We start from the raw sequence: 27,493 nt of genomic DNA on the forward strand, positions 1-27,493 counted from the left end.
TTTGGACAGGGTTACAGGAGGTTCACAGGATGTTGCCTGGTATGGAGGGCACTAGCTATGAAGAGAGGTTGAGTAGATTAGGATTATTTTCATTAGAAAGATGGAAATTGAGGGGGGACCTGAATGAGGTCTACAAAATCATGAGGGGCATAGACAGGGTAGATAGCTAGAAGCTTCTCCCCCAGAGTGGGGGTCACAATTACTAGGGGTCATGCGTTCATAGAACATAGAACATTACAGCACAATCTGAAACCCATCTGACCTACACTATTCCATGTACGTCCATATGCTTGTCCAATGACGACTTAAATGTACTTAAAGTTGGCGAATCTACTACCGTTGCAGGCAAAGTGTTCCAGACCTTTACTACTCTGAGTAAAGAAACTACCTCTGACATCTGTCCTATATCTTTCACCCCTCAATTTGAAGCTATGCCTCCTCGTGCTCGCCGTCACCCTATCCACCCTATCTAACCCTCTGATTATCTTATATGTCTCAATTAAGTCACCTCTCAACCTTCTTCTCTCTAACGAAAACAGCTTCAAGTCCCTCAGCCTTTCCTCGTAAGACCTTCCTTCCATACCATGCAACATCCTAGTAAATCTCCTCTGCACCCTTTCCAAAGCTTCCACATCCCTCTTATAATGCGGTGACCAGAACTGTACACAATACTCCAAGTGCGGCCGCACCAGAGTTTTGTACAGCTTCACCATAACCTCTTGGTTCCGGAACTCGATCCCTCTATTAATAAAAGCTAAAACACTGTATGCCTTCTTAACAGCCCTGTCAATCTGGGTGGCAACTGGATCCTGGGGTCCTAGTCAATAGTTCCCAAAAAGTGGCCATACAGGTAGAGAGGATAGTAAAGAAGGCGTATGGAATGCTCACCTTTATTGGTCAGGACGTTGAATACAAGTGTCAGGAAGTGATGTTGCACCTTTATAAAACTTTGCGTTCAATTCTGGTTACCACATGACTGGAAGGATGTGAAGGCTTTGCAGATGATGGAGAAGAGCTTTACCAGGATGCTACCTGGATGAGAGGCTACGAGCTAAAAGGACAAGCTGGTCAAACCAGGGTTGTTTTCTTTGGAGTTACAGAGGCTCAGGGGAGTCCCAATAGAAATTTATAAAATTATGAAAGGCATAGATAGCATTGACGTTAAGAATCTATTTCCCCCGGAGTTGTAATGTCTAATACTAGAAGACATGTATTTAAGGTAAAAGGGGGTAAGTTCAAAGGAGATGTGGGGGAACAAGCTTTGATTTTAAACACAGTTATAGAGTCCTAGAGCTGTACCGGATGGAAACAGACCCTTCAGTCCAACTCATCCATGCTGACCAGATAAATCCAGTCCCATCGGCCAGCATTTGGCCCACATCCCCCTAAACCCTTCCTTTTAATATACCTATCCAGATGCCTTTTAAATGTTGTAATTGTACCAGCTTCCACCACTTCCTCTGGCAGCTCATTCCATGCACACACCACTCTTTACCATGAAAAAGTTGCCTCTTAGGTCCCTTTTAAATCTTTCTCCTCTCATCTCAAAACCACATCCTCTAGTTTATGACTCTTCCACCCCAGGGAAAAAACCTCGTCTATTTATCCTATTCGTGCCCCTCATGGTTTTATAAACCTCTATACGGTCACCTCTCAGCCTTTAATACTCCAGGGAAAATAGTTCCAGCCTATCAGCCTCTCCCTATGGTCTAAACCCTCCAATCCTGGCAACACCCTTGTAAATCTTTTGAGCCCTTTCAAGTTTCACAACATTCTTCGTATAGCAGTGCCTAACCAATGTCCCGTACAGCCACAACATGAACTCTCGGCTCCTATATTCAATGCACTGTCGAATAAAAGCAAGTATACCAAATGCCTTCTTCACTATCCTATCTACCTGCGCTCCACTTTCAAGAAAGTGGTAGGTACCTGGAACACACCACCGGGGCAGTGAAGACAGATATGATAGGGGTGCTTAAGGGGTTTTAGATAAGTCTATGAATAAGCAAGAAATGGAGGGATATGGACCACAGGGCAGGCAGAAGGGATGAGTTTGACTTGGTGTCATTTTTGGCTCAGCTTGGTGAGCTGAAGAATCTGTGCATGTGCTGTACTGTTCGATAGTCTAGAGGTTCTGATGAAAATCTAAAATATTGTACAGAAGACTTTATTCTTTAATTTGAGAAAAATTCATCAATATTCTTGTTTGGCAATTTGGAAGTAGGCAACTTTTAATTGACCAAATTGCCAACCACCTGGCTTCCTTCCTGGCCTCCACAGGTATGGTGAAATAGGATATATCCTCTCCTGACTGTAAGCAGCTGTGGAGAAGATTTTGGTCTAAAATCTACCTTGTGGCTATTTGCTCTGAGAAAACATAAAATGTTAGATTATGTTGTAATTCACTCAAGTGCTGTCGTCTCCCACTCGAATCGCCATTCGCCTTTGCAAAGAACTCATTGCGGACGGTTTTGTCCTCACCAACTACCACCCCATCACCAAACACTATCACCTCTCTAAATCCCTTGAAATATTGTCTCTTAAATCCATATCTACCTTCCCCATAGTCATATCTTCAACGTACAATCGTTCTCAAATTCATCTCATCTGGATGAACCGGTCATCTCGTTCCACTCTTTGTCTGTCCAGTGGTAGGTAGATCATATCTGGTAATGACTTCTAATTTGCTGTCACATCAATAACTCTGGAGTCTAAGGACTCTTTGATACCATTCCATTCTCATTCCCATGCTGCATCTTGATGTAATTGTCTAAAAAACATCAGATGCCATATGTTCACCGATGACTGCCAATTCTAAACCACTTTTTGATCCTTGTAATCCCTCTGCCTTATTTCACAACCAGCACCAACTGAGCTAATCTTGCGTCAATTCAACAGTGGGGAAGCCAAAGCCATTATCTGAGCCTCCCACAACGCCCAATCTCCCTGATCACAGCCTCAAGGTGAACTAGGCTGCAACAAGCCAAGGCATCTTATTTGACCCTAAGCTGGCCATGTGACCCAAAATCCTTTCCCTCAGCACATCCAGTGCTAAAATCCACAAACACAATTCTGTTACCTACGGACTCATTCCAAGACTCCACTGGCCACCACAGCACAATTTCAACATCCTTAAATTCAAGTTGCAAACAGTGAACAAAGAAAAGCAAACAGCTGAAGGCAGCTACTCCCAATGCATAGGGATGGTGAAAAAGGATATATCCTCTCCTGACTGAAAGCAGCTGTGGAGAAGATTTTGGTCTAAAATCTACCTTGTGGCTACTTGCTCTGAGAAAACATAAAGTGCACCTTTTTATAATTTTCTTTAAGCAAGACAAAGGTAAGAAGTAATAACATTACAGATTTGCTCACACCATTGCTTATAATCACACTAATAATCTCCAGGAGAGAAAGCTTAAATCTCCTTATTCAAACTTCCCAATCCAATTATTATAAATTAGCTATTCAGCTTTTACAGCAAAAAGCAGATCATATCACGCATTACACTAAAAATAAATCTTCTTTAAATCTGCACTGCACAGGTATTGCACCTAAACAAAATCCAAAATGTTTCAAGATAAGACAAGGTCAATAGTTAGCACAATCCTGAGTTCGTGATTTAGACAAGTGAACAAAAACAAACCAGCCAAAGGCTCCCTCTACAGTGTTGCTGCCTGCCCCAAAATATTGGGGAAACAGAGCAAACTGACACAAGAATGCTCAAATTTTACCTGATGCAGCTGCAAATCTGATTTTGGAAGACGATTGGAAACCATAGGGCCAAACATATCAAGATCATCCTTCAAGCTTGTACTCGAAGTGGCACTGCCAATAGCAACAGGAGCTTCAATTGGAATATCTAATGAAAAAAAGAGACAATGCAAATTCAAAGTTCAACAGGCTGTTTATAACGTTGGTTGGAAACCAAATCCAATGATACATCTTTTATCCTAAAAAGAATGCTATTGTTTGGAACAACATATGAAGTTTATTGAAAATGATAATTCTAATTTAACATTTCAAAATAGAATGACATTTCTGAAGAAGGGGCCAGACCCAAAATGTCAACTTTCCTGCTCCTCTGATGCTGCTTGGCCTGCTGCGTTCATCCAGTTCCATACCTTGTTATCTGACATCAACGCTTTGTCCTCTGGTTTCAAAAGCTATTATTTTTCCAGATACAGATACAAAAATTCTAGAAACACTCAGAAGGTCTGACAACATCTGAGGAAAGTGAAAGAGTGTTAATGTTTTGATTCTAAAGACTCTTTTTCAGAACTTCTTCAGTGCATCTGTTTCAATGCAAGAAGTGTAACAGATGAACTTCGAGCTTGGATTAGTACTTGGAACAATGATGTTGTTGCTATCATGGAGACTTGGTTAAGGGAGCGACAAGGATCGGAGCTGGGACCACTGCTTTTCGTTATCTATATAAATGATTTGGATGCGAACATCAAAGGTATGGTTAGTAAGTTTGCAGACGGCACTAAAATTGGTGGTGTAGTAGACAGCGAAGAAGGTTACCTCAGTGTATAACAGGACCTTGTGCAAATAGGCCAATGGGCAAAGGAATGGCAGATGGAGTTTAATCTAGATAAATGTGAGGTTCTGCATTTTGGGAAGGTAAATCAAGGCAGGACTTATACACTTAATAGTAACATCCTGGGGAGTGTTGCTGAACAAAGAGGCAGCGGTGTGCAGGTTCATAGTTCCTGGAAGGTGGAGTCCCAGGTAGACAGGATAGTGAAGAAACGGCACCTTCCCCTGCAACCGCAGGAAATGCTACACTTGTCCCCACACCTCCTCCCTCACCCCCATCCCAGGCCCCAAGATGACATTCCACATTAAGCAGAGGTTCACCTGCACATCTGCCAATGTGGTCTACTGCATCCACTGTACCCGGTGCGGCTTTCTCTACATTGGGGAAACCAAGCGGAGGCTTGGGGACCGCTTTGCAGAACACCTCCGCTCAGTTCGCAACAAACAACTGCACCTCCCAGTCGCAAACCATTTCAACTCCCCCTCCCATTCTCTTGATGACATGTCCATCATGGGCCTCCTGCACTGCCACAATGATGCCACCCGAAGGTTGCAGGAACAGCAACTCATATTCCGCCTGGGAACCCTGCAGCCATATGGTATCAATGTGGACTTCACCAGTTTCAAAATCTCCCCTTCCCCCACTGCATCCCTAAACCAGCCCAGTTCATCCCCTCCCCCCACTGCACCACACAACCAGCCCAGCTCTTCCCCCCCACCCACTGCATCCCAAAACCAGTCCAACCTGTCTCTGCCTCCCTAACCGGTTCTTCCTCTCACCCATCCCTTCCTCCCACCCCAAGCCGCACCCCCAGCTACCTACTAACCTCATCCCACCTCCTTGACCTGTCCGTCTTCCCTGGACTGACCTATCCCCTCCCTACCTCCCCACCTACACCCTCTCCACCTATCTTCTTTACTCTCTTTCTTCGGTCCGCCTCCCCCTCTCTCCCTATTTATTCCGGTTCCCTCCCCCCATCCCCCTCTCTGATGAAGGGTCTAGGCCCGAAACGTCAGCTTTTGTGCTCCTGAGATGCTGCTTGGCCTGCTGTGTTCATCCAGCCTCACATTTTATTATAGTGAAGAAAGTGTTTGGTATGTTGCCTTTATTGGTCAGAACATTGAGTTTAAGAGCTGGGAGATCATGTCATGGCTGTACAGGACATTGGTTAGGCCTCTTTTGGAATACTGCGTTCAATTCTGGTCTCCCTGCTAAAGGAAGGATGTTGTGAAACTTGAAAGGATTCAGAAAAGATTTACAAGAATGTTGCCAGGGTTGGAGGGTTTGAGATATACGGAGAGACTGAATAGACTGTTCTATGTTCTAGACTGGGGCTATTTTCCCTGGAGTGTCAGAGGCTGAGAGGTGATGTTATAGAGGTTGATAAGATCATGAGAGGCTGGACAGGGTGAATAGACAAGGTCTTTTCCCAGGGTGGGGGGAGTCAAAAACCACAGGGCATAGGTCTAAGGTGAAATGGGAAATATTTAAAATGGACCTAAGGAGCAAATTTTTCACACAGAGGGTGGTGCATGTATGAAATGAGCTGCCAGAGGCAGTGGTGGAGGCTGGTACAATTACAACATTTAAAGGCATCTGGATGGATATGTGAACAGGAAGGGTTTACAGGAATATGGGCCAAACACTGGCAAATGGGACTAGATTAATTTAGGATAACTGGGTAGCATAGACGTCTTGGGCTAAAGGGTTTGTTTCCATCCAGTCCAGCTCTATGACTCCAGCATGCACAGTACTTTTCTTTTATTTACTCAGATTGTTCAGTATTGAAATTCTATTGTACCAATTTTTTAAACACAGTAATCTGAGTTTAAAAATGAAGTTGGGGATTATCAGATAGATCATGATCTTTTGAAAAGCAAAGGAGATTCAAATAGATGAATGGCCTACTTCTGCTCCTATGTTTAGTGGTTTTAACATTAAAGGGAAATCAAAAACTTCTATGGCCTTATTCAACATGGTCCTCAACTAAAACAAGTAAGTAATTCCAAACAGTCTGCCATGCACACCTTGCTAAAGTCAATGTAAGACTGTAGTGATCGCACTGCCTTTAATCTTCCTTGCTGCTCCCTGAAACTCAATCACAGTAATGAGACACAATCTTTCTTCAACAAATCTATGCTGATGATCCTCATGCTTTTCTCAGTAAAACAGTCTTTCGGAATTGATTCCTACAATTTTCCTCTGTTGGGGCAACCATAATATAATTATTTGGTCTATCCCAAGCTCCATTTTAACAAAAATGCTATAATGTTCACAATCCTCCAGGATGATGCATGCATCCAGCGAACATTAGAAAATGATGTCAGGGTATTCATTGTTTCGTCAGACGGAGCTGGTGCAAAGTAATTACTCCCTGGTGTAGCAGGGAGGATTTCAGAAGTATCAATTATTGAATGTCTTCTGGGGCAGGTAGGACCTGTATAAGAAGGATGCATTAACCTAAAGTGGAGGGGAACCAATATCCTGGCAGGAGGTTCAGTAGCGTGAAGGGTTGAGACTAGTGTGGTGGGGGAGTGGGAACCAGAGTATAAAATCACCAAGTCAAACGACTGAGAAGTCAGAGACTAAGACCAGTAAGGCTAAAAGGAAGAACAGACAGCGACAAGTTGCTGAACATGGCAGGACTGGCAGTCTGAAGTGTATTTGTTTTAATGGAACATGTTTGACCGGTAAGACAGCTGAATTTAGAGCTTGGATTAGTACCTAAAAACATGATGTTGTAGATGTTACAGAGAATTGGCTGAGAGAGGGACAAGACTGGCTGCTTAATATTCCAGGATTTAAATGCTTCAGGCAAAATGGAGATCAATATAAAAGAGGTGGGGGAGATGTGTTAGAATAAAGGGAGACTATCACAGCTGTATAGAGCGATGACACTTTGGAGGGCTCATCCAGCAAGGAACTATGGGTAGAACTCAAGAACTGGAAAAGTTCAATCATTTTAATGGATTTGCATTACAGGCCTCCCAATAGCCAGTAGGTGATAAAAGGGCAGATACATAGTCAGATTGCGGAAAAATGTAAAAAAAAGGGTTATTGTGGTTGGTGATTTAAACTTCCTGTATTGATTGGGACTCGCTTGATGCCAAAGGCTTGAATGGGGGGATATTTGTTAGGTGTGCCCTTTTTTCTGAAGATTACTGACAAGAGTAATCCTCAAAAGTGTTAAATTTGAGGAAGGCTAACTAATACTGTACTAGGTAGGAACACAGACTGGGGACAGCTGTTTGAGGTAAAATCCATGTCTGACATGTGAGAATCTCTTGAAGGCCAGTCAATTAGAATTCAGGACCAGCATGTTCCTGTGAAAATGAAGGGTAAGGCTGACAATATTCGGGAATCTTGGATGACAAGAGAAATTCAGAGTTTAGTCAAAAGAAAAAGGAGGTATATGTAAGGTTTAGGAAACTAAAGACAGATAGAAATTTTGAAGAATACAAAGAAAGCAGGAAAGAGCTCAAACAGCAAAAGGGATGAGATAACAAGGTGTTGACCTGGATGAACACAGCAGGCCAAGCAGCATCAGAGCAGCAGGAAGGCTGACGTTTCGGGCCTAGACTCTTCTAACAAATACCACCGCCCCATTCAAGCCTTTGGCATCAAGCAAATCCCAATCACCGACCACAATAACCCTAATTTGCTTTCACATTTTTCCATAATCTGACTACATATATGTTCTAGGCCCGAAACATCAGCCTTCCTGCTCCTCTGAGGCTGCTTGGCCTGCTGAGTTCATCCAGCTCTATACCATGCTAGGTCAGATTCTCCAGCATCTGCCGTTTCTACTATCTCTGAAGCAAAAGGGGTGAAATGTCTTTGGCATCAGTATTCACCAAGGAGAGGGACATGACGGATGTGGAGGTTAGGGATAGATGTTTGCTTAGTCTGTGTAAAAAATTTGCACCTCATGTCTTATTTAAATCTCTCTCTTCTCACCATAAAAATTTGTCCCCCAGTCTTGAAATCTCCCGAGCTAGGGAAAAGACAACCACCATTAACTCTATCTATACCTCTCATTATTTTATCAACTTCTGTAAGGTTACCTCTCAACCTTCCACGCTCTAGTGAAAAAAGTCCCAGCCTATCAGCCATTCTTTATGACTCAAACTGGTGACATACTGGTAACATCTCTTCTGAACCCTTTCCAACTTAATAATACCCTTCTTATAACTGTATTACCAGAATTGGACGCAGTATTCCAGACAAGACCTCACCAATGGCCTGTATAGCCTCAACTTGACTTCTCAACTCCTATTTTCAAAGGACTGAGCAATGAAGGCAAGCATGCTAAAGGCCTTTTTGACCACCTTGTCTACGTGTGACGCAAACTTCAAAGAATTATGTACCTGAACCCCTAGGTCTCTCTGTTCTACAACACCTGACCCAGAAGGGGGCAGCAGAGTGGTGACGATTTGCATTAGTCAGTCACTGCTTCCAGATGGTGGTTTGCGGAGGGGCTGTTGTCAAGTGACATCATGGCTGGCTCTGTTCTTAAGAAGGGAAGGACAAAGAGCACAACAGCAGTAGTCATAAGGGACTCTATAGTAAGGGGTCCAGGTAAGCGCTTCTGTGGACATAAAAGAGACTCCAGGGTGGTATGTTATCTTCCTGGTGCCAGGGTCCTAAATGTCTCTGAATGGGCAGAAAGCATTATGAAGTGAGACAGTGAGCAGCCAGAGGTCATGGTACACATTCCTACTACGGTGAGGTGAGTAATGAGGTCCTGCATATTCAGGTGAATTGACTGAAAGCGAAGTAGAGAATAGGGCCAGTAAGACTTGGAGGAAGAGCAGTCAGCATGTGGTGGCTGATCAAAGCGTGGAAAGTGGACTGAAGTACATCTGTTTCAATACAGAAGTTTAACAGGTAAGGCAGATGAGCTTAAGAGATTGGATTAGTACTTTGAACTATGATGTTGCTATTACAGAGGTTAAGAGAGGGACAGCATTGGCAGCTTAACATTCCAGGATAATTCAGGTGGGATAGTGGGGGATATAAAAGGGGTGGTGGAGTTGCACTACTTGTTAAGAAGAAGATCACAGCTGTACTGTGCGAGAACATCTCAAATGGCTCATATAGCGAGGCAATATGGGTAGAGCTCAGGAACAGGAAGGGTGCAATCACAATATTTGGGGTTTACTATAGGCTCCCAACTGCCAGCGGGAGATAGAAGAACAGATAGGTAGACAGATTTTGGCAAGATGTAAAAGTAACAGGGTTGTTGTTGCGGGTGATTTTAATTTCCCGTATATTGACTGGGATTCACTTAGTGCTTGGGACTTGGATGGGGCAGAGTTTTCAGGGAGCATCCAGGAGGGCTTCTTGAAACTGTATGTAGATAGTCCAACTAGGAAGGGGGGGCATACTGGACCTAGTATTGGGGAATGAGCCTGGCCAGGTGGTTGACGCCTCAGCAGGGGGGCAGCTCAGGAACAGTAATCACAATTCAGTAAGCTTTAAGGTCCTGATGGATAAAGGCAAGCATAGTTGTCAGGCGAATATGCTAAATTTGGGGAAGGCTAATTACAAGAATATTAGGCAGGAAGTAAAGAATGTAGATTCGAGGCAGATGTTTGAGGCCAAATCAAAATCTGGTATATGGGTGGCTTTCAGGTGTAAGTTGATAGAAACTCAAGACCGGCTCGTTCCTATAAGGATGAGGAATAAGTATGGCAAGTTTAGGGAACCTTGGATAATGAGAGATATTGGCAGCCTGGTCAAAAAGAAAAGCAAAGCATTTGTCAAAGCTAGGAGGCTGGGAACACATGAAGCAAGGGTGGAATACAAGGAAAGTTGAAAGAAACTTAAGCAAGAAGTCAGTGGGGCTAAAAGGGGTCATGAAAAGTCACTGGCCAACAGGATTAAAGAAAATCCCAAGGCTTTTTATACATATATAAATAGCAAGAGGGAAGCCAGGGAGAGGGTTGGCTCACTCAAGGACAGAGGAGGGAATTTGTGTGTGGAGCCAGAGGAAATGGACGAGGTATTAAATGAGTGTTTGCATCAGTATTCACCATAGAGACGACTTGGTAGATGATGAATCTGGGGAAGGTGTGTCGATAGTATGGGCCATGTCAAGATCAAAAGAGAGGAGGTATTGGGGGTCTTGAAAAATGTTAAGGTAGACAAGTCTCCAGGGCCTGATGATACCCCAAAATACTAAGAGAGACAAGGATGGAAATTGCTGGGGCCTTGAGAGAAATCTTTGTATCCTCACTGGCTACAGGGAAGATCCCAGAGGATTGGAGAATAGACAATGTTGTTCTTTTGTTTGAGAAGGTGGCATGGATAATCCAGCTAATTACAGGCCAGTGTGCCTTTATGTCAGTTGTAGGTAAATTGTTGGAGAGGATTCTTTGAGACAGAATATGCTCTCATTTGGAAATAAGTGGCCGTATTATCGAAAGGCAACAATGGTTTTGTGAAGGGGAGGCTGCGTCTCACTAACCTGATTGAGTTTTTTGAGGAAGTGACAAAGATGATCAATGAGGGTCAGGCAGTAGATGTTGACTACATGGACTTCAGTAAGGCCTTTGACAAGGTGCCTCATGGGGACATATCCCTGAACACTACAGGCAATTTAGCATGTCCAATCCACCTAGCCTGCACATCTTTGGACTATGGGAAGAAACCAGACCACCCAGAGGTTACCCACGCAGACACAGGGAGAATGTGCAAACTCCACACAATGACCTGAGGTTGGAATCGAATCAATGTCCCTGGCGCTATAAGGCAGCAGGGCTAACCACTGTTCACCGTGCTGCCCATAGTGACTGTGACTAATGGGGTTCCTCAGTGATCAGTGTTGGGATCTTTGCTATTTGTAATATATATAAATGATTTGAAGGAAAGTGTAACGGTTTGATTAGCAAGTTTGTGGATAACACAAAGATTGGTGAAAATGCAGATATAGATGAGGACCATCAAAGGATATAGCTGGTTAATGCATTGTTTGGTGACTTGGGCAGAGAGATGGCAGATGGAGTTTAATCTGGAAAAATGTGAGGTAATATATTTTGGAAGGTCTAATCCAGATGGAAAATATACAGTAAATGGCAGAACCCTTAACAGTATTGATAGGCAGAGGGATCTGGGTGTACAGGTGCACAGGTCACTGAAAGTGGCAACGCAGGTGCAGAAGGTAGCCAACAAGGCACACAGCATGCTTGCCTTAATGGCTGGGGCAGTGAGTATAAAAATTGGCAGTTAATGTTGCAGCTTTATAGAACCTTAGTTAGGCCACATTTGGAATATTGTGTTCAATTCTGTTTGCCACACTACCAGACGGACGTGGTGGCTTTGGAGGGATGTTGCATGGAATGGAGGGCATCAGTTACAAGGAGAGATTGGAGAAACTTGAGTTGTTCTCACCGGAATGATGGAGGTTGAGGGGTGAACTGATAGAGTTCTACAAGATTAAGAAGCGCATGGACACAGTGGACACTCAGAAGCTTTTTCTCAGGGTGGAAGAGTTAGTTACTAGGGGGCATAGGTTTAAGATGGGAGGGGCTACGTCTACAGGTGACATACAAGGCAAGTTTTTTTAAACACAGAAGGTGAGGGATGCCCGGAACTCGCTGCCTGGGGAGGTAATGGAAGGAGATACAACAGTGACTTTCAAAGGGCATCTTGACAAATACATGAATAGGACGGGAATAGAGGGATATGGTCCCCGGAAGGGTAAGGGATGTTTGTTGTGATGGGCAGCATGTCGGTACAGGCTTGAAGTGTTGAAGGGCCTGTTCCTGTTCTGTAATTTTCTTTGTTCTTTGTACTACCCAAGACCTCACCATTAATTGTATAAGTACTACCATTATTTGCTGAAACACAATGCAAAACGTCGCATTTATCCAGAATGAACTCCATGTATCATTTTGGAATCCACTGACCCATTTCATCAAGATCCCTTTCAATCTTAGGAAATCTTCTTCATGCCCCAAGTTTGGTGTTGTTGTTACAAAAGTCGGGTAGAGTATTCATTAATTGGAAGGCAGGAAGTTCCAATATTTTTGAATAAAAATGGTCATGGGGAAAAGAGTGTCAGGGTCCCTTTAAGAGCTCGCGCTTTGCCTGTGCTTGGAAGTTTATAAATGTAGGTGCACAGACAGCGCCCCAATGTATAGAACAGCCAAGTATAATTTTTTCCAAGACAAGTTTGAATTTGGTCAATTAATTTTAACCAAAGTCCTAGATACAGAAAGCCAACTGAATTTAAATCTGATGGTGTTGACAATCTTAGATCAATCATATTGTAGGAATGTGATTATGTCATTACGGGCATGGAAGATGAGAGCATTTGGAAAATCGGGCATAGCCATCCGTCACCTGCCAAAGTTAGCACCATTCGGGTCTCAGAGAAATCCCATCTAATTAATGAAAAGTATCATGGTATTTTCGTGCAAAGACCTCACTGAAGAAATTATGGAGATAAAAAATCTGACAGCAGAATTAGTGGAAGAAAGACATTTGTGAAGAGAGCAGAAATGACAGAATATTCCAGAAGTCAGCCGGTGCGAACTTGGAGAGATTTTTTTTTGTTTTTTTTTTCATTGTTCTCTTATTAATTAATTTATTTAGTCAGACTACTGTTTGTTTGAACCATATTCCAGTATGATTTAGAACAGTTAAGAAGTAGTTAGTCGTCAAAGGAGCAATTGTCAGTTTGTTACTTAGTAATGCTGTTAGTTCATTGTTGGGTTAAATAAATAAATTGTTTTGTGTCACTTGTAAACTGCAGATCAGGGATTTTCTTTCTTTTAACCACTCTTAATAGAAAAGCTCACCTTTCCCCTCATAATCTGGGTGTTTCGAGGGAAACCCTTTCTCCCACCATAACAGATGGACCTTGTGTTTTAGTTTAATTATCAGAGGGGTTTGGCCATTCTCCCCCCGTAACATTGTCTGGAAACTTATTACCCATGCCTTCTGTTTTATCATTCCAAATTATTTACATAAATGGCAAAGAAAAAAAGGACCCAGAACTGATCTCTGTTGGAGATAGGTGGTGATAGGCCTTCAGTCCAAAAAGCAAACTTCCTCCACCATTCTGTCTCCTGTCATTTAAGCCAAGCATGTATTCAATTGGACAGCTAGCCTTGAATCCCATGTGACAATTTTACTAATAAATCCACCATATGGTTTATCAAAGGCTTCACTGAAGTCCAAGTAAACATTACTTACTGCTGTGTCCTTTTCAATCTTTTTGGTAATTTCCTCAAAAAACTCAATCAGGTTTGTGAGACAATTTTCCTTGCATAAATCCAGGATGGTGAGATTAGTGTAGAGCATGCTAACATACTTGGGCATTTTGAGTACAAGAAAGAAGCCGTGTTGGGTCTTTTGAGGAGCATTAAGATGGATAAGCCCCAGGACATATGGGATCTACCCCAGCTCATTGAGAGAGGCAAGACAGGAGATTGTTGGGGCCTTGACTAAGATCTTTGTATCCTCACTAATCACTGCAGTGGTCTAGAGGGCTGAAGAGTAGCTAGAGTTGTTCCTCTGTTCAAGGAGGGAAATGGGGATAATCCAGGAAACTATAGATTAATGAGTCTCACTTTGTTGGTTGAGAAGCTACTGGAGGGAATGCTTAGCAATAGGATTTATGCACATTTAGAAAAGCATGGCCTAATTAGGGACAGACAGCATGGCTTAGACGAGGGTGACTATGTCTGCCAAATTTTTGAGGAGGTGACAAAGGTGATCGCTACTGGTACAGCAGTGGTCTACATCCATGTCTACATGGGTTTTAGTAAAGCTTTTGATGAGATCCCTCATGGTAGGCTCACCCAGAAGATTAAGATGCATGGGATTCACAAGTGACCTGGCCACTTGGATTCAGCATTGGCTTGCCCACAGAAGGCAGAGGGTGGCAATGGAAATGTGTTTTTCAGGCTCATGGAGGTCCATGACTAGTGGTGTTCTGCAGGGATCCATACTGGAAACTCTGCTGATTGTGATACTCACATACATAAAATGACTTAGATGAAAACGTACATGGGTTGGTTAGCAGGTTTGCAGACAACACAAAGATTGGGGGTGTTGTGGATAATGTAGATGGTTGTCAAATGATACAGTGGGATATAGATCAGTTGCAGATATGGGTGGAGAAATGGCAGATGGAATTTGATCTGGGTAAGTGGGAGGCGTTGCACTTTGGGAGATCAAATGTTAAGGAAAAATATACAGTTAATGGCAGGACCCTGAACAGCACTGATGTAACAGAGCAATCTGGGGTTTAAGTCAATAGCTCCCCGCAAGTGGCCACACAAATGGAGAAGTTGGTAAAGAAGCATATGGCATGCTTGCCTTTATTGGTTGGTGAAGTGAGTACAAGTGTCAGGATGACATGTTGCAGCTTTATAAAACTTTGGTTGGGCCCAGAGTATAACGTTCAATTCTCGTCACCATATTACAGGAAGCTTTGGAAAAGGAGAAGAGGTTTAGCAGGATGCTGCCTGGATTAGAGAGAGTATGGGCTATAAGCAGAGGCTAGAAAAACTCGGGTTGTTTCCTCTGCAGCAGCAGACGCTGAGGGATACTTGATAGAAGTCTGTAGAATTATAAGATGGAAAGATGGAGTTGATGATCAGAATCTTTCTCGCCAGAGTTAAAATGTCTGACGTTAAGGGGGGCATGCATTTATGGTAAGACAGGCAAAGTCCAAAGGAGATGTGAGGGGCAATTTTTTTTTTTTAAACAGAGTGTGGAATGAGTCTGGTACGAGTCTGGTACACGCTGCCAGGAGGAGTGGTGGAAACAAATATGTTAGGGGCATTTAAGGGACTTTTAGATAAGCACATGAATATGCAAGATATGTAGGGGCATGTGTAGGGGCATGAACCAAGGGGAGGCAGAAGGGATGAGTTTAATTTGGTGCCATGTTTAACACAACACTATGTGCCGAAGGGCCTGTCCCTGTGTTGTTCTAAGTGATAAAGTGTTCGATGTTGTTTATATGGCCTTTATTGAGGCTTTTGACAAGATCCCCCATGGCAGGCTGAAACAAAAGGTGAAGTCACATGGGATCCAGTCAGATTGTAAGATGGATACAGAACTGGTCATGTAAGACAGATTAACAGTGGTAGGGTGTTTTTCAGACTGGGGATCAGCAAGCAGTGGTGTTCCGCAGGGATCAGTGCTAGGACCACTGTTGGTTGTAATACATATATAAATATGTGGAGGAGAATATATACCTGACTAATAAGTTTGCAGACCAACAGAGAGTTTGGGGGAGCTGCAGAGAGTGAGGAGAATTTCCAGAAAATAACAGTAGGACATAGATATGCTGGAGACCTGGGCGGAAAAATGACAGATACAGTTGAATCCAGACAAATGTGAAGTAATGCATTTTAGGAAATCTACTTGCTGTAGTGAATAATACAGTAATACAATTTTGAGCTCGGACTTTTCTCTCTGGAGAGAAGGAGGAAGAGAGGTGACCTGATCGAGGTGTACAAGGTAATGAGAGGCACAGATAGAGTCGATAGCCAGAGACTTTTCCACAGGGCAGGATTGACTGCCATGAGGGGTCATAGTTTTAAGGTGTTAGGAGGAAGGTATAGAGGAGATGTCAGAGGGAGGTTCTTCACCCAGAGAGTTGTCAGCGCATGGAATCCTTTGCCAGTGGTAGTAGTAGAAGCAAAGTCATTAGTGACATTTAAGTGACTACTGGACATGCACATGGACATCAGTGAATTGACGGGAATGTAGGTTAGGTTATTTTAATTTTGGATTAGGATTATTCCACGGAACAACATCGTGGGCCGAAGGGCCTGTACTGTGCTGTACTTTTCTATGTGCTATGTAAATGGAAAAACCCTTTGTAGCGTCATCATACAGAGGGATCTAGGCCCACAGTTCACTGAAAGTGGCAATATAAGTGGATAAAGTGGTCAACAAGGCATAGCTTGCCTTCATCAGTCAGGGAAGAGAATATAAAAATTGGCAAGTCATGTTGCACCTAGACAGGACTTTAGTTAGGTCACAATTAAACATTGTGTACAGTTCTGGTCACAATTCTTCAAGAAGAATGTGAAGGCTTATGGAGACAGCACAGAAATAGTGACCAGGATCTTATCTGGTTTGGAGAGTATTATGAGGACAGATTGTTCAAGTGAAAACAAACCAAGTTTGTCCTGATAAAAGTTCTAGAAATTATGAGATGCATGGATAGAATGGATAGTCTGAATCTTTTTTCAAGGATAGAAATGTCAGTTATCAGGGGACACAGATTTAATGTAAAAGGAGCTAAGTTTAAAGGATGTGTGCAAGGCAAAGTTCTTTTACATGGATTGTGCTGGAATCTGTAGGCATCTTGATAGATATATGAATAGGTAGGGAATAGAGGGATACGGATTGCATCAAGGCAAAAAGGTTTTTAGTTTAGAAAGGCATCATGTGTCTTGATAGGCCGAAGGGCCTATTCCTGTGCTGTACTGTTCTTCATTTCCATCTTGGCCTTTTTTTTAAATGGGTGGTGGTATGGTTCCTTTGGCAAGAAATCGCTAATTTTTCATCGTTAAATAAGGCTGGTGGCTTAGGTGGCAGAAACAAATCACCATGCTGAAGATGGAAAACTGCTTGTGGAATAGATCAATTACATTGGGACACAGAATTTCAACTATTTGGAAATAAGGGAGGCAAAACTGCTCTAGGCAAAACAAAACCTGCAATAAGTGCATTGGTGCTGATCAAACTAGCATCATTGGTAGCCTGTTTAAGGAATTCAAATTTATCAAAACTAAATCTGTATGAGCAGTTGAATCAGGTAATTGTACTTTATAAGGTTCATAGCATGCAAAACCAAAAATGATTGGCTTGAAAATTACCCTCAGAAATTCAACTCATTTGCAGGCTCGCAATTCAATGTTCAAAACTACTTACAAACTTCTCAGAGCTCTGAAAATAGCACAGGTCAGTTGTTAGCTCTTTCATGTCCAAGTCACAAATTTGGTTTTAGATTTCTTTTCAGGACCAGTACACAACCATTTTAAAATTTTCTAATCAACCTCTTGAGTGATGTTATTACACACCTTTGGAGCAGGTGGGAGTTGAACCTGGGCCTTCTGGCTCAAAGACAAGGACACTACCACTGTGCCACAAGAAATGAGACACCAGTACAATACTGAGGGGTTGCCATCTTTCAGGTGAAAAGTTAAACACATCAGCCCAAACAGTTGAACATAAAAATCCCATGCCACTACTCTGAAGAGCAGGCAAGTTCTCCTCAAACTTACCTCTCCATCAACATCAGAAAATGATTATCTGGTCATTACCACATACTGTTGTGGGAACCTGATATGTGCTAATTGGATGTCATGTTTCCTACGTAATAACCATGAAATTTAGTCTGTTATGATGTATTTGAAACCTTCAGTGTTATACAAGCTGTTATATAAGCTCTGTGTGTTCCATCGCAAGGAACAGTGTTTTATGGAAGTTTCCACCATCTGGAAAATGTGTTCCATGCTTAATCCCAAAATCTAATTAGCAAAAAACATAGGATTTCACCACATCGGTTTTTGTTATAAATCTTGAAATGCCAGGCATACTATTTATATGAAAAACTGACCCCTTGGACATCACCGCAACAAGACTGTAATCTAAGATTTTGGTTACACATGATCTACATAAAAGGCTGTGGAGGCCAAACATGAATTTTAATTTGTACTGTTGAAATAAGATCAGAGTTATCCAGCAAATTAATTTAAAAACTCAAATTTCTGATGGTTTTGGATTAAAGACTATGCAGGCTCACAATCTGAGTAAAACTGCAAAATTGATATGCAGTTTTCTAACTCTAACTTCTTTAATAAATTGCAGAATTACAACTATATCAAATACTTGGTCAATTGGAAACAGCTATTGATAGTAGCAAAGTTTTGCAAATATGAATTAGAACTCATCAAGAAACTAATTGCTGATGAGAGGTCATTTTCATACATCAGTTTGATACTTCTGAAAAGTAAAATTATTTTCTGTGCCGTCACTTTCTCTGAAATTAAATACTTCTAATTTACAAGTTAGCGGGGGCGGAGGGGGGGTGCAAGTGTTGTGTATTCTAAAAGGCATTAAGGTGGACAAGTCCACAGGTCCGAATGGGACCTATCCCTGGTTACTGAGGGAAGTGAGAGAGGAAATAGCTGGGGCCTTAAATAGCTGCAGCATCCTTGAGCACGGGTGAGGTCCCGGAGGACTGGAGAATAGCTAATGTTGTCCCCTTGTTTAAGAAGGGTAGCAAGGATAATCCAGGTAATTATAGACCGGTGAGCCTGACATCAGTGGTGGGGAAGCTGCCGGAGAAGATACTGAGGGATAGGATCTATTTACATTTGGAAGAAAATGGGTTTATTAGTGATAGGCAGCATGGTTTTGTGTAGGCCTTACCAGCTTGATAGAATTCTTTGAGGAAGTGACAAATTTGATAGATGAGGGAAGGCCTGTAGATGTCATATACATGGACTTCAGTAAGGGACTTGATAAGGTTCCCCATGCTAGGCTGGAGAAGGTGAAGTTGCATGGGGTCCAGGATGCATTAGTTAGATGGACAGAGAACTGGCTGAGCACAGGACTCAGAGTTGTAGTCGAAGGGAGTTTCTCAAAATGGAGAACTGTGACCAGTGGTGTTCCACAGGGATCTGTGTTGGGACCATTGTTGTTTGTGATATACATAAATGACCTGAAGGAAGATACAGACTTTCAGATTAGCAAGTCTGCAGTTGACACAGATTGGTGGAGCAGCAGATAGTGAAGGGGACTGTCGGAGAATGCAGCAGAATATAGATAGATTGGAGAGTTGGGCAGAGAAATGGCAGATGGAGTTCAACCCAGGCAAATGCAAGGTGATGCATTTTGGGAGATTCAATTCAAGAGCGAACTATACAGTAAATGGAAAATCCTGGGGAAAACTGATGCGCAGAGAGATCTGGGTGTTCAGGTCCATTGTACCCTGAAGGTGGCAACGCAGGTCGATAGAGTGGTCAAGAAGGTATATGGTATGCTTTCATTCATTGGATGGGGTATTGAATACAAGAGTTGGCAGGCCATATTAGAGTTGGTATAGGATTTTGGCTCGACCACATTTAGAATACTCTGGTCACCACGTTGCCAAAAGGATGTGGATGCTTTGGACAGGGTACAGAGGAGGTTCACCAGGGTATTGCCTGGTATGGAGGGCACTAGCTACGAAGGCAGGTTGAGTAGATTAAGATTGTTTACATTAAAAAGATTGAGGGGGGACCTGATTGAGACCTACAAAATCATGAGGGGTATAGACAGGGTGGATAGCAAGCTCTTTCCCAGAGTGGGGTACTGAATTAGTAGGGGTCACGATTTCAAGGTGAGAGGAGAAAAGTTAAGGGAGATAGAACATAGAACATAGAACAGTACAGCACTGAACAGGCCCTTCAGCCCACGATGTTGTGCCGAACATTGATCCTCATGTATGCACCCTCAAATTTCTGTGACCATATGCATGTCCAGCAGTCTCTTAAATGTCCCCAATGACCTTGCTGCCACAACTGCTGCTGGCAACGCATTCCATGTTCTCACAACTCTCTGTGTAAAGAACCCGCCTCTGACATCCCCTCTATACTTTCCTCCAACCAGCTTAAAACTATGACCCCTCGTGTTAGCCTTTTCTGCCCTGGGAAATAGTCTCTAGCTATCAACTCTATCTATGCCTCTCATTATCTTGTATACCTCAATTAGGTCCCCTCTCCTCCTCCTTTTCTCCAATGAAAAGAGTCTGAGCTCAGTCAACCTCTCTTCATAAGATAAGCCCTCCAGTCCAGGCAGCATCCTGGTAAACCTCCTCTGAACCCTCTCCAAAGCATCCACATCTTTCCTATAATACGGCGACCAGAACTGGACGCAGTATTCCAAGTGCGGTCTAACCAAAGTTTTATAGAACTGCAACAAGATCTCACGACTCTTAAACTCAATCCCCGTGTTAATGAAAGCCAAAACACCATATGCTTTCTTAACAACCCTGTCCACTTGGGTGGCCATTTTAAGGGATCTATGTATCTGCACACCAAGATCCCTCTGTTCCTCCACGCTGCCAAGAATCCTATCCTTAATCCTGTACTCAGCTTTCAAATTCGACCTTCCAAAATGCATCACCTCGCATTTATCCAGGTTGAACTCCATCTGCCACCTCTCAGCCCATCTCTGCATCCTGTCAATGTCCCGCTGCAGCCTACAACAGCCCTCTATACTGTCAACGACGCCTCCAACTTTCGTGTCATCTGCAAACTTGCTGACCCATCCTTCAATCCCCTCATCCAAGTCATTAATAAAAATTACAAACAGTAGAGGCCCAAGGACAGAGCCCTGTGGAACACCACTCACCACTGACTTCCAGGCAGAATATTTTCCTTCTACTACCACTTGCTGTCTTCTGTGGAAAGATCTTTACACAGAGAGGGTGGTGGGTGCCTGGAATGTGTTGCCAGTGGGGGTGGTAGAGGCAGGCACGATAGCGTCATTTAAGATGTATCTAGACAGATACATGAATGGGCAGAGAACAGAGGGATACAGATCCTCGGAAAATAGGTGACAGGTTTCAATAGACGATCTGGATTGGCGCAGGCTTGGAGGCCCAAAGGGCCTGTTCCTGTGCTATAATTTCTTTTGTTCTTTGTACAATTTGCCAAGATTCATCTGAACTCAGCTTTCAATAATTTCAATGCTATTCTCCTTTATTCACAATTCCATTTACAAATACAAGTACCACATTTGAAATGAAATGATACTGTCAGTACCCTTGTAAATTAGCAACTAAACTGTGCTCAAGAGCATCTGCTTTTCATTTATCTGATCCAAATGGGTAAGAAAGCAATTTTACTGCATCACTTCATAACTAATTTTTTGGTTTGTTTCACATTTTATTCATGACTACAGTATTACTGATTCCAACAATGCATATATGTTATTAGCTATGTCACATTCCCAAAAAGAAAATACATCCTTTTATCATTCACTCCTTCAATCAATGTGATATACCTAGCAAAACTAGAATTTATTGTCCATCCCTAATTGCACTTGAGTTGATTGGCTTGGGAGGCCATTTCGGGAGGTAGTTGACAATTAACTGCATTACTGGAGTCACATGTAGGTCAAACCAGGTAAGATGATAGATTTCCTTCTCTAAAGGACATTATTCAAGTAGGTCAGTTTTTAAGAAAAATCTTCATGACACCATTGTACTCCACATTTGTTAGCTGAGTATAAATTTCAACAGCTGCCGCAGTATCCCCAGATCATTAACTGGGACCCTTTAATTACTGCTCCAGTTACATTACTATCATGGCAACAACTCTCCAAATTCAACTTGGTCTACTTCCAACCAACAAAAAGCAATGGAAGGAATCAACAAATTTCCCGATCAAATGGTGCTAAATTACTAATTAATGACTGATAGCTCAGTTTGGGTTCTTCCAAACTTGTATGACTTTAGATCACAACAGTGTTTTGGACTGAACTGTAAGCGTCAGCTGATTTCCAAAGCTGATTTCAGAACAACCGAGTTTGACATCAAGGCACAAAAGCCAGTACAGATTAGAGATGTCAGGGGATGAAATTCTCTAGTGGTTAGTTATGTGTGATGCAAGGAAATATGATTGTTGTTGGAGAGCAATCATCTCAGTCCCGGGCTATGTCAACAGCTATTCCTAGTGTCCTATGGCAAGCCATACCAATGATCTTTTCTCCATCATACAAGGGTGGCACGGTGACTCAGTGGCCAGCACTGTTATCTCGCAGCACCAAGGACCTGAATTCAATTCCAGCCTTGGGTGATTGTTTAGAGTTTGCATGTGTCTGCATGGGTTTCCGCTGGGTGCTCCAGTTTCCTCTCACAGCCCAAATGCATGCAGGTTAGGTGGACTGGTCATGCCAAAAATTGACCTGTAGTGTCCAGTGTTGTGCAGGCTGGGTGGATTAGCCACGGTATACATGGGGTGACCGGGATTAGATAGGGTGTGGTGGGAACGCTCTTCGGAGGGTTGGTGAAAACCTGATGGACTGGACAGCCACATACTGCACTGTGTGGATTCTATAACACAATGATTCCAAATGGAGAGCTCCAAAGAAAGAAGGAAAAAAAAAAGCCCCGTCAACTCAGAAGTTGAACCAATGAATGAACAAATGAAGTAGTACAGCACAGGAACAGGCCCTTTAAGCCTGTGCTGGCCATCATGCCCTAATTAACCTAAAAACAAATCCGACATTTTTGATCCATATCCCTCTATTCCCTCCCTATTCAAGTCCCCATCCATGTGCCTGTTAAATGTCTTCAATGTGCCCACTTCCACTACCTCTTCTGTTAGTGCATTTTAGGCTGCTACCACTGTGTGAAAAACTTTTCTCACACGTCTCCCTTTAATTTTCCCCCTCTGACCCTGAAACTGTGCCCCTTGTAATTGAAACTTCAACCCTGGGAAAAAGTCCCCGACTACCCATCCTATCTATGTCTCTCATAATTTTATAGACCTCCAGCAGATCTCCTCTCAGCCACCATCTTTCCAGTGAAAACAATCGTTGTCCTTTTAACCTTTTCTCATAGTCAATGCCCTGGATGCCAGGCAACATCCTGGTGAACATTCTCTGTACTCTCTCCAAAGTTAGGGTTAGGGTCAGGGTTAGGGTAGTGTGGTGACCAAAACTGCATACAATACTTCAAATGTGGCCTAACAATTTTACATAGCTCCAACATGTTTTGCTAGCTCTTGTAAATCACACGCGGCCGATGAAGGCAAGCATGCCATATGCCTTCTTAATCACCTTGGCTACCCAAGTTGCCACTTTCAGGGAGCTGTGGATCTGCACACCCGGATCCTTCTGAATGTTAGTGTTCCTAAGGGTTCTGCCATTTACAATAGAATTCACACCTAAATTTGATCCTCTAACATGGATCACCTTGCATTTGGCTGGATTTAAGGTCCATCTGCTGTTTCTGTGCCCAAGTCACCAATCTATAAACTGTTGTATACATTCACAATCGTTGGCATTATCAGCAACTCCACCAATCTTCGTGTCATCAGCAAATTTGCTTATCAGACCACCTGCATTTCCTCCATTTATATATACAACAAACCACAAAGGACCTAAGACTGACCTGTGTGGAACACTACTAGTTACCAGTCTCCATTCTGAAAAGCATCCTTCCAACACTACCCTCTGCCTCCTATGACCAAGCTAGTTTTCTACCCATCTAACCAGACCACCCCAAATCTCATATGATTTTAGTTTTTGCACCATCCGGCCATGTGGGACTTTAACAAATACCTCACTAAAGTCTGTACAAACTACATCCACAACCCTTCCCTCATGTATCCTTGTTACCTCTTCAAAAAATTCAATCAGGTTGGTGAGACACTCCTTGACACCTGTGCCTCCGAGATATTAAGACTGGTCACAGTGACTGCAGTGCTGTCTCCCAGAATTTCTTTCAGTGGAGTCTCTGCCACTTCCTGTCTGTTTGATGTAATGTTTGTGGCAGTCATTGCATGGTATTTTGTAAACCACACTGGTTCTGCATGTTGTGGGAATGGGATCTTTAATTCTTGTGAACGTTTGTCATAAAGTGGCTGTGGCCTACCATGATTCCTAGTAGATTTAGGAGTCTTGCTGCCAGTTCCGATATGTTCTTGATGTAGGGCAGTATGAGTGAAGAATGAGAATGAAACCAGAAGGCACAAACACCCCCGCTTCTGTGGGCTTCATAGTACACAAAGCAGACATCCCCCTCAGACCCATTGTTTCCCTACCAGACACACCTTCACACAAACTGGCCAAGGACCTACAATAGAGATTGAAATACCTAGGTGACAGTTCACCCCATTCCATCCACTCAAACCCAGATTTCCTTGATGCCCTCAAGAACATAAAAATCAGCAACGTGATTATGGTATCCTTTGATGACACAGCTTTATTCACATCATTCGACATCCCACTAGTCAAAGAAACAATGGCCACATTACTAGAGGAAGCAGCAACGCAGATCAGCAGCTCTATCAGCAAGACAACATACTTAAACTACTACACCTGTGCCTCACCACACACTTCATTTTTAATGGTCAAGCATACAGATACACCAATGGGGTCACCCATCTCAGGGCTCATTGCAGAAGCAGTCATGCAAAGACTAGAACACACCACCCTCCCCTGCATTCAGCCTAACTGTGGGTCTGGTATGTAGATGACACATTCATCATTATTGAACAAACTAGAAGAGACCTACCACATCATCAGTTGCATATTCACAGGGATTAAATTCACAAGGGAAGAAGAAAGCAACAATCAACTTCCGTTTCTGGATGTTAAAGTTGAGCCTATGACTAATGGGCAGCTCCAAACTTCAGTATACAGAAAAGCAACCACACTGATTAGTGTGGGGCGGCACGGTGGCTCAGTGGTTAGCACTGCAGCCTCACAGCACTAGGAACCCGGGTACAATTCCAGCCTCGGGCGACTGTCTGTGTGGGTTTCCTCCGGGTGCTCTGGTTTCCTCCCACAGTCCAAAGATGTGCAGGTTAGGTGGATTGGCCATGCTAAATTGCCCGTAGTGTTCAGGGGTGTGTGGGTTATAGGGTGATGGGTCTGGGTGGGATCCTTCAAGGGCGGTGTGGACTTGTTGGGCCGAAGGGCCTGTTTCCACACTGTAGAGAATCTAATCTAATATAATCCTTAACTTCCACAGCAGCCACCACAACACCCACAAGCAAAGCCACATTAGGACACACTTTAAATGGGCTAGAGCACAATGCAACACTTGGAACTAAGCAGGAAAGAGGAAGAGCACCTATACAATATCCTCATTGTAAACAACATGCAGAACCATTGTGGTTTACAAAATACCATGCAACATTTGCCACAAACATTACATCGGACAGGCAGGAAGGAAATTGCCCATTAAAATACACGATCATCAGCTAGCAGCAAAACGGCATGACAAACCCTCCTTAATATTGCTACACTCAGACAACGAAGTTTAACTGGGATAAGGTAAACATAGTAGCCCAAGTCAAACATAGACATTCATAAGAATTCCTAGAGGCATGGTTCTCCACCCATAATGTGATCAATAAACATACAGAATTGGATCCCATATACAAACACATACGGATCAAAACCGGAAATGACACTATCCACCATAACAGACCAGACAGTATAAATTCAAAGTGGAGTAGAATCTCTCCATCGCTTCATCGGAGGCTCCACTGATGATGTCATCTAGCACGGTGATGAAATATCTGAACGAGAACAAGTCAGCTCGGCGAGCAAGTCAACAACCTCACCCATAACCCGAGCTACAGTTCTTTGCCAAAACTTTAAATGATCCTGCCTTCTCTCTTAATGTACATTTGATTTTACCAACTGTTCCATTCCTTCACATGAACTATTACCAAGCCATAGCTTTTCACTTTCATCTAAAATCAATTTACACTGTTCTATAAAACCAGCATTTGCCTTCAGTTCAAATGCAACTAGTCAGAAAATTACATTTTACATTATGGGTTCAACTGAAATAATGATAGGAGGCTCATAGGAATCAAAAATAGAACGTTTTGTAAGTACAACCTGAAAAAATTGATTATTCATTCTTCTCTATTTCATATTTTATTAACTGACTGCCTAATATATTCCCAAAAAACTTTTAGAAGCACGGCACCATAAAACTTAGGTTTCTTTAAATTGAACAGATTGAACTCTTAAAAGTACATTTTGAAGTGAAAGCTACTTCCTTGAAGTCAGTAGCTTAGATTGACATAGCATAAGATCTTGGCAAAATTTCATGGGTTGGTTGTACTGGAATTTCGCTACATTCAAACAACGAGAAAAGAATCTTAACAACAACTTTCCTGTCTTTGCTGCATCACTGTCAGTTTGTAGAAGCAGACAGAAAAACTTGAAGTTACTGTGATTAACTAAACAACTACAAGGCAAAGATGGGAGACAGAGATCACCAGAATGTGATAATGGAAATTCTACTTCAATGGAATTAAAAGTCTTGCTTCCATGCACAGATAAATATTACCTTGAAATTTAATAGCCTGAACACTCAGTGGATATAATAAAATGTGTACAAGTAATCTGATTTTCCCAATCAGGGATGAAAACATATTGAGCGGATACAGTTTGAAAGCAGAAGTTACTTATTTTTAATAAATACAATGCTACAACCTTTGTGATATTAAGCACAAAACCTTAAATCCTATCCACAAATGTATTCTTGCTATCATACAAGCAGGTAAAACAGCTCAGAATTTCAAACAGAAGACAGAATTACTTTTGTGAATTCAGAATATGTGACAATTCTAATTTTGAAGCTACAAACTTCTTGGAATCAAAAGTTCCTCATTCCATTTTAACGAGAGTGTCATTGCCCAGATATGGGGTGATATGGTAGCTCAGTGGTTAGCACTGCTGCTTCGCTGTGCCAGGGACCTGGGTTCAGTTCCAACCTCAGGCGACTGTCTGTGTGGAGTCTGCAAGTTCTCCGTAGGCGCATTAGCCACGGGAAATGTAGGGTTACAGGGATATGGTAGGGGAATGGGTCTAGGTGGGATGTTCTTCAGAGAGACAGTGTGGACTTGTTGGGCAGAACGCCCTGTTTCCACATTGTGGGGATTCGATGATACAAAATGACTAACACAGATTACACATCTGAAATGCAAAGCACAAAAAGAAAGTCCCAATATGAAGAAAACTGTATTTTGCAATTAATTCAACTGGTTTTTCAAACTTTCTTTTTAAATATAAACATACCCAATGAATTGAAATTCAGTATATTTAATTTCTGCACCAAAGAAAAACTCTATTACATACACATTTTGTAATAAATGATTACTGTTTGTTTCTTGGCAAAAGACAAAAGCTATTAATCTGCATCAGTTATTGGAGAGCCAAAAGTAATCTCCAATGAGA

The 27,493-nt window shown here is 42.5% G+C and overlaps 1 protein-coding gene across 1 annotated transcript in view; it reads right to left on the minus strand.

The window, feature by feature from the left end:
* Window positions 1-27,493, minus strand: part of smap1 (small ArfGAP 1) — a 207,346-nt gene that overhangs the window by 48,401 nt on the left and 131,452 nt on the right. The window contains 1 exon segment of the mRNA XM_059645494.1: window positions 3,732-3,859. Coding sequence (XP_059501477.1) covers window positions 3,732-3,859 — 128 coding nt within the window.

Source organism: Stegostoma tigrinum, chromosome 4, assembly GCF_030684315.1.
Source record: "Stegostoma tigrinum isolate sSteTig4 chromosome 4, sSteTig4.hap1, whole genome shotgun sequence".
NCBI lineage: Eukaryota > Metazoa > Chordata > Chondrichthyes > Orectolobiformes > Stegostomatidae > Stegostoma > Stegostoma tigrinum.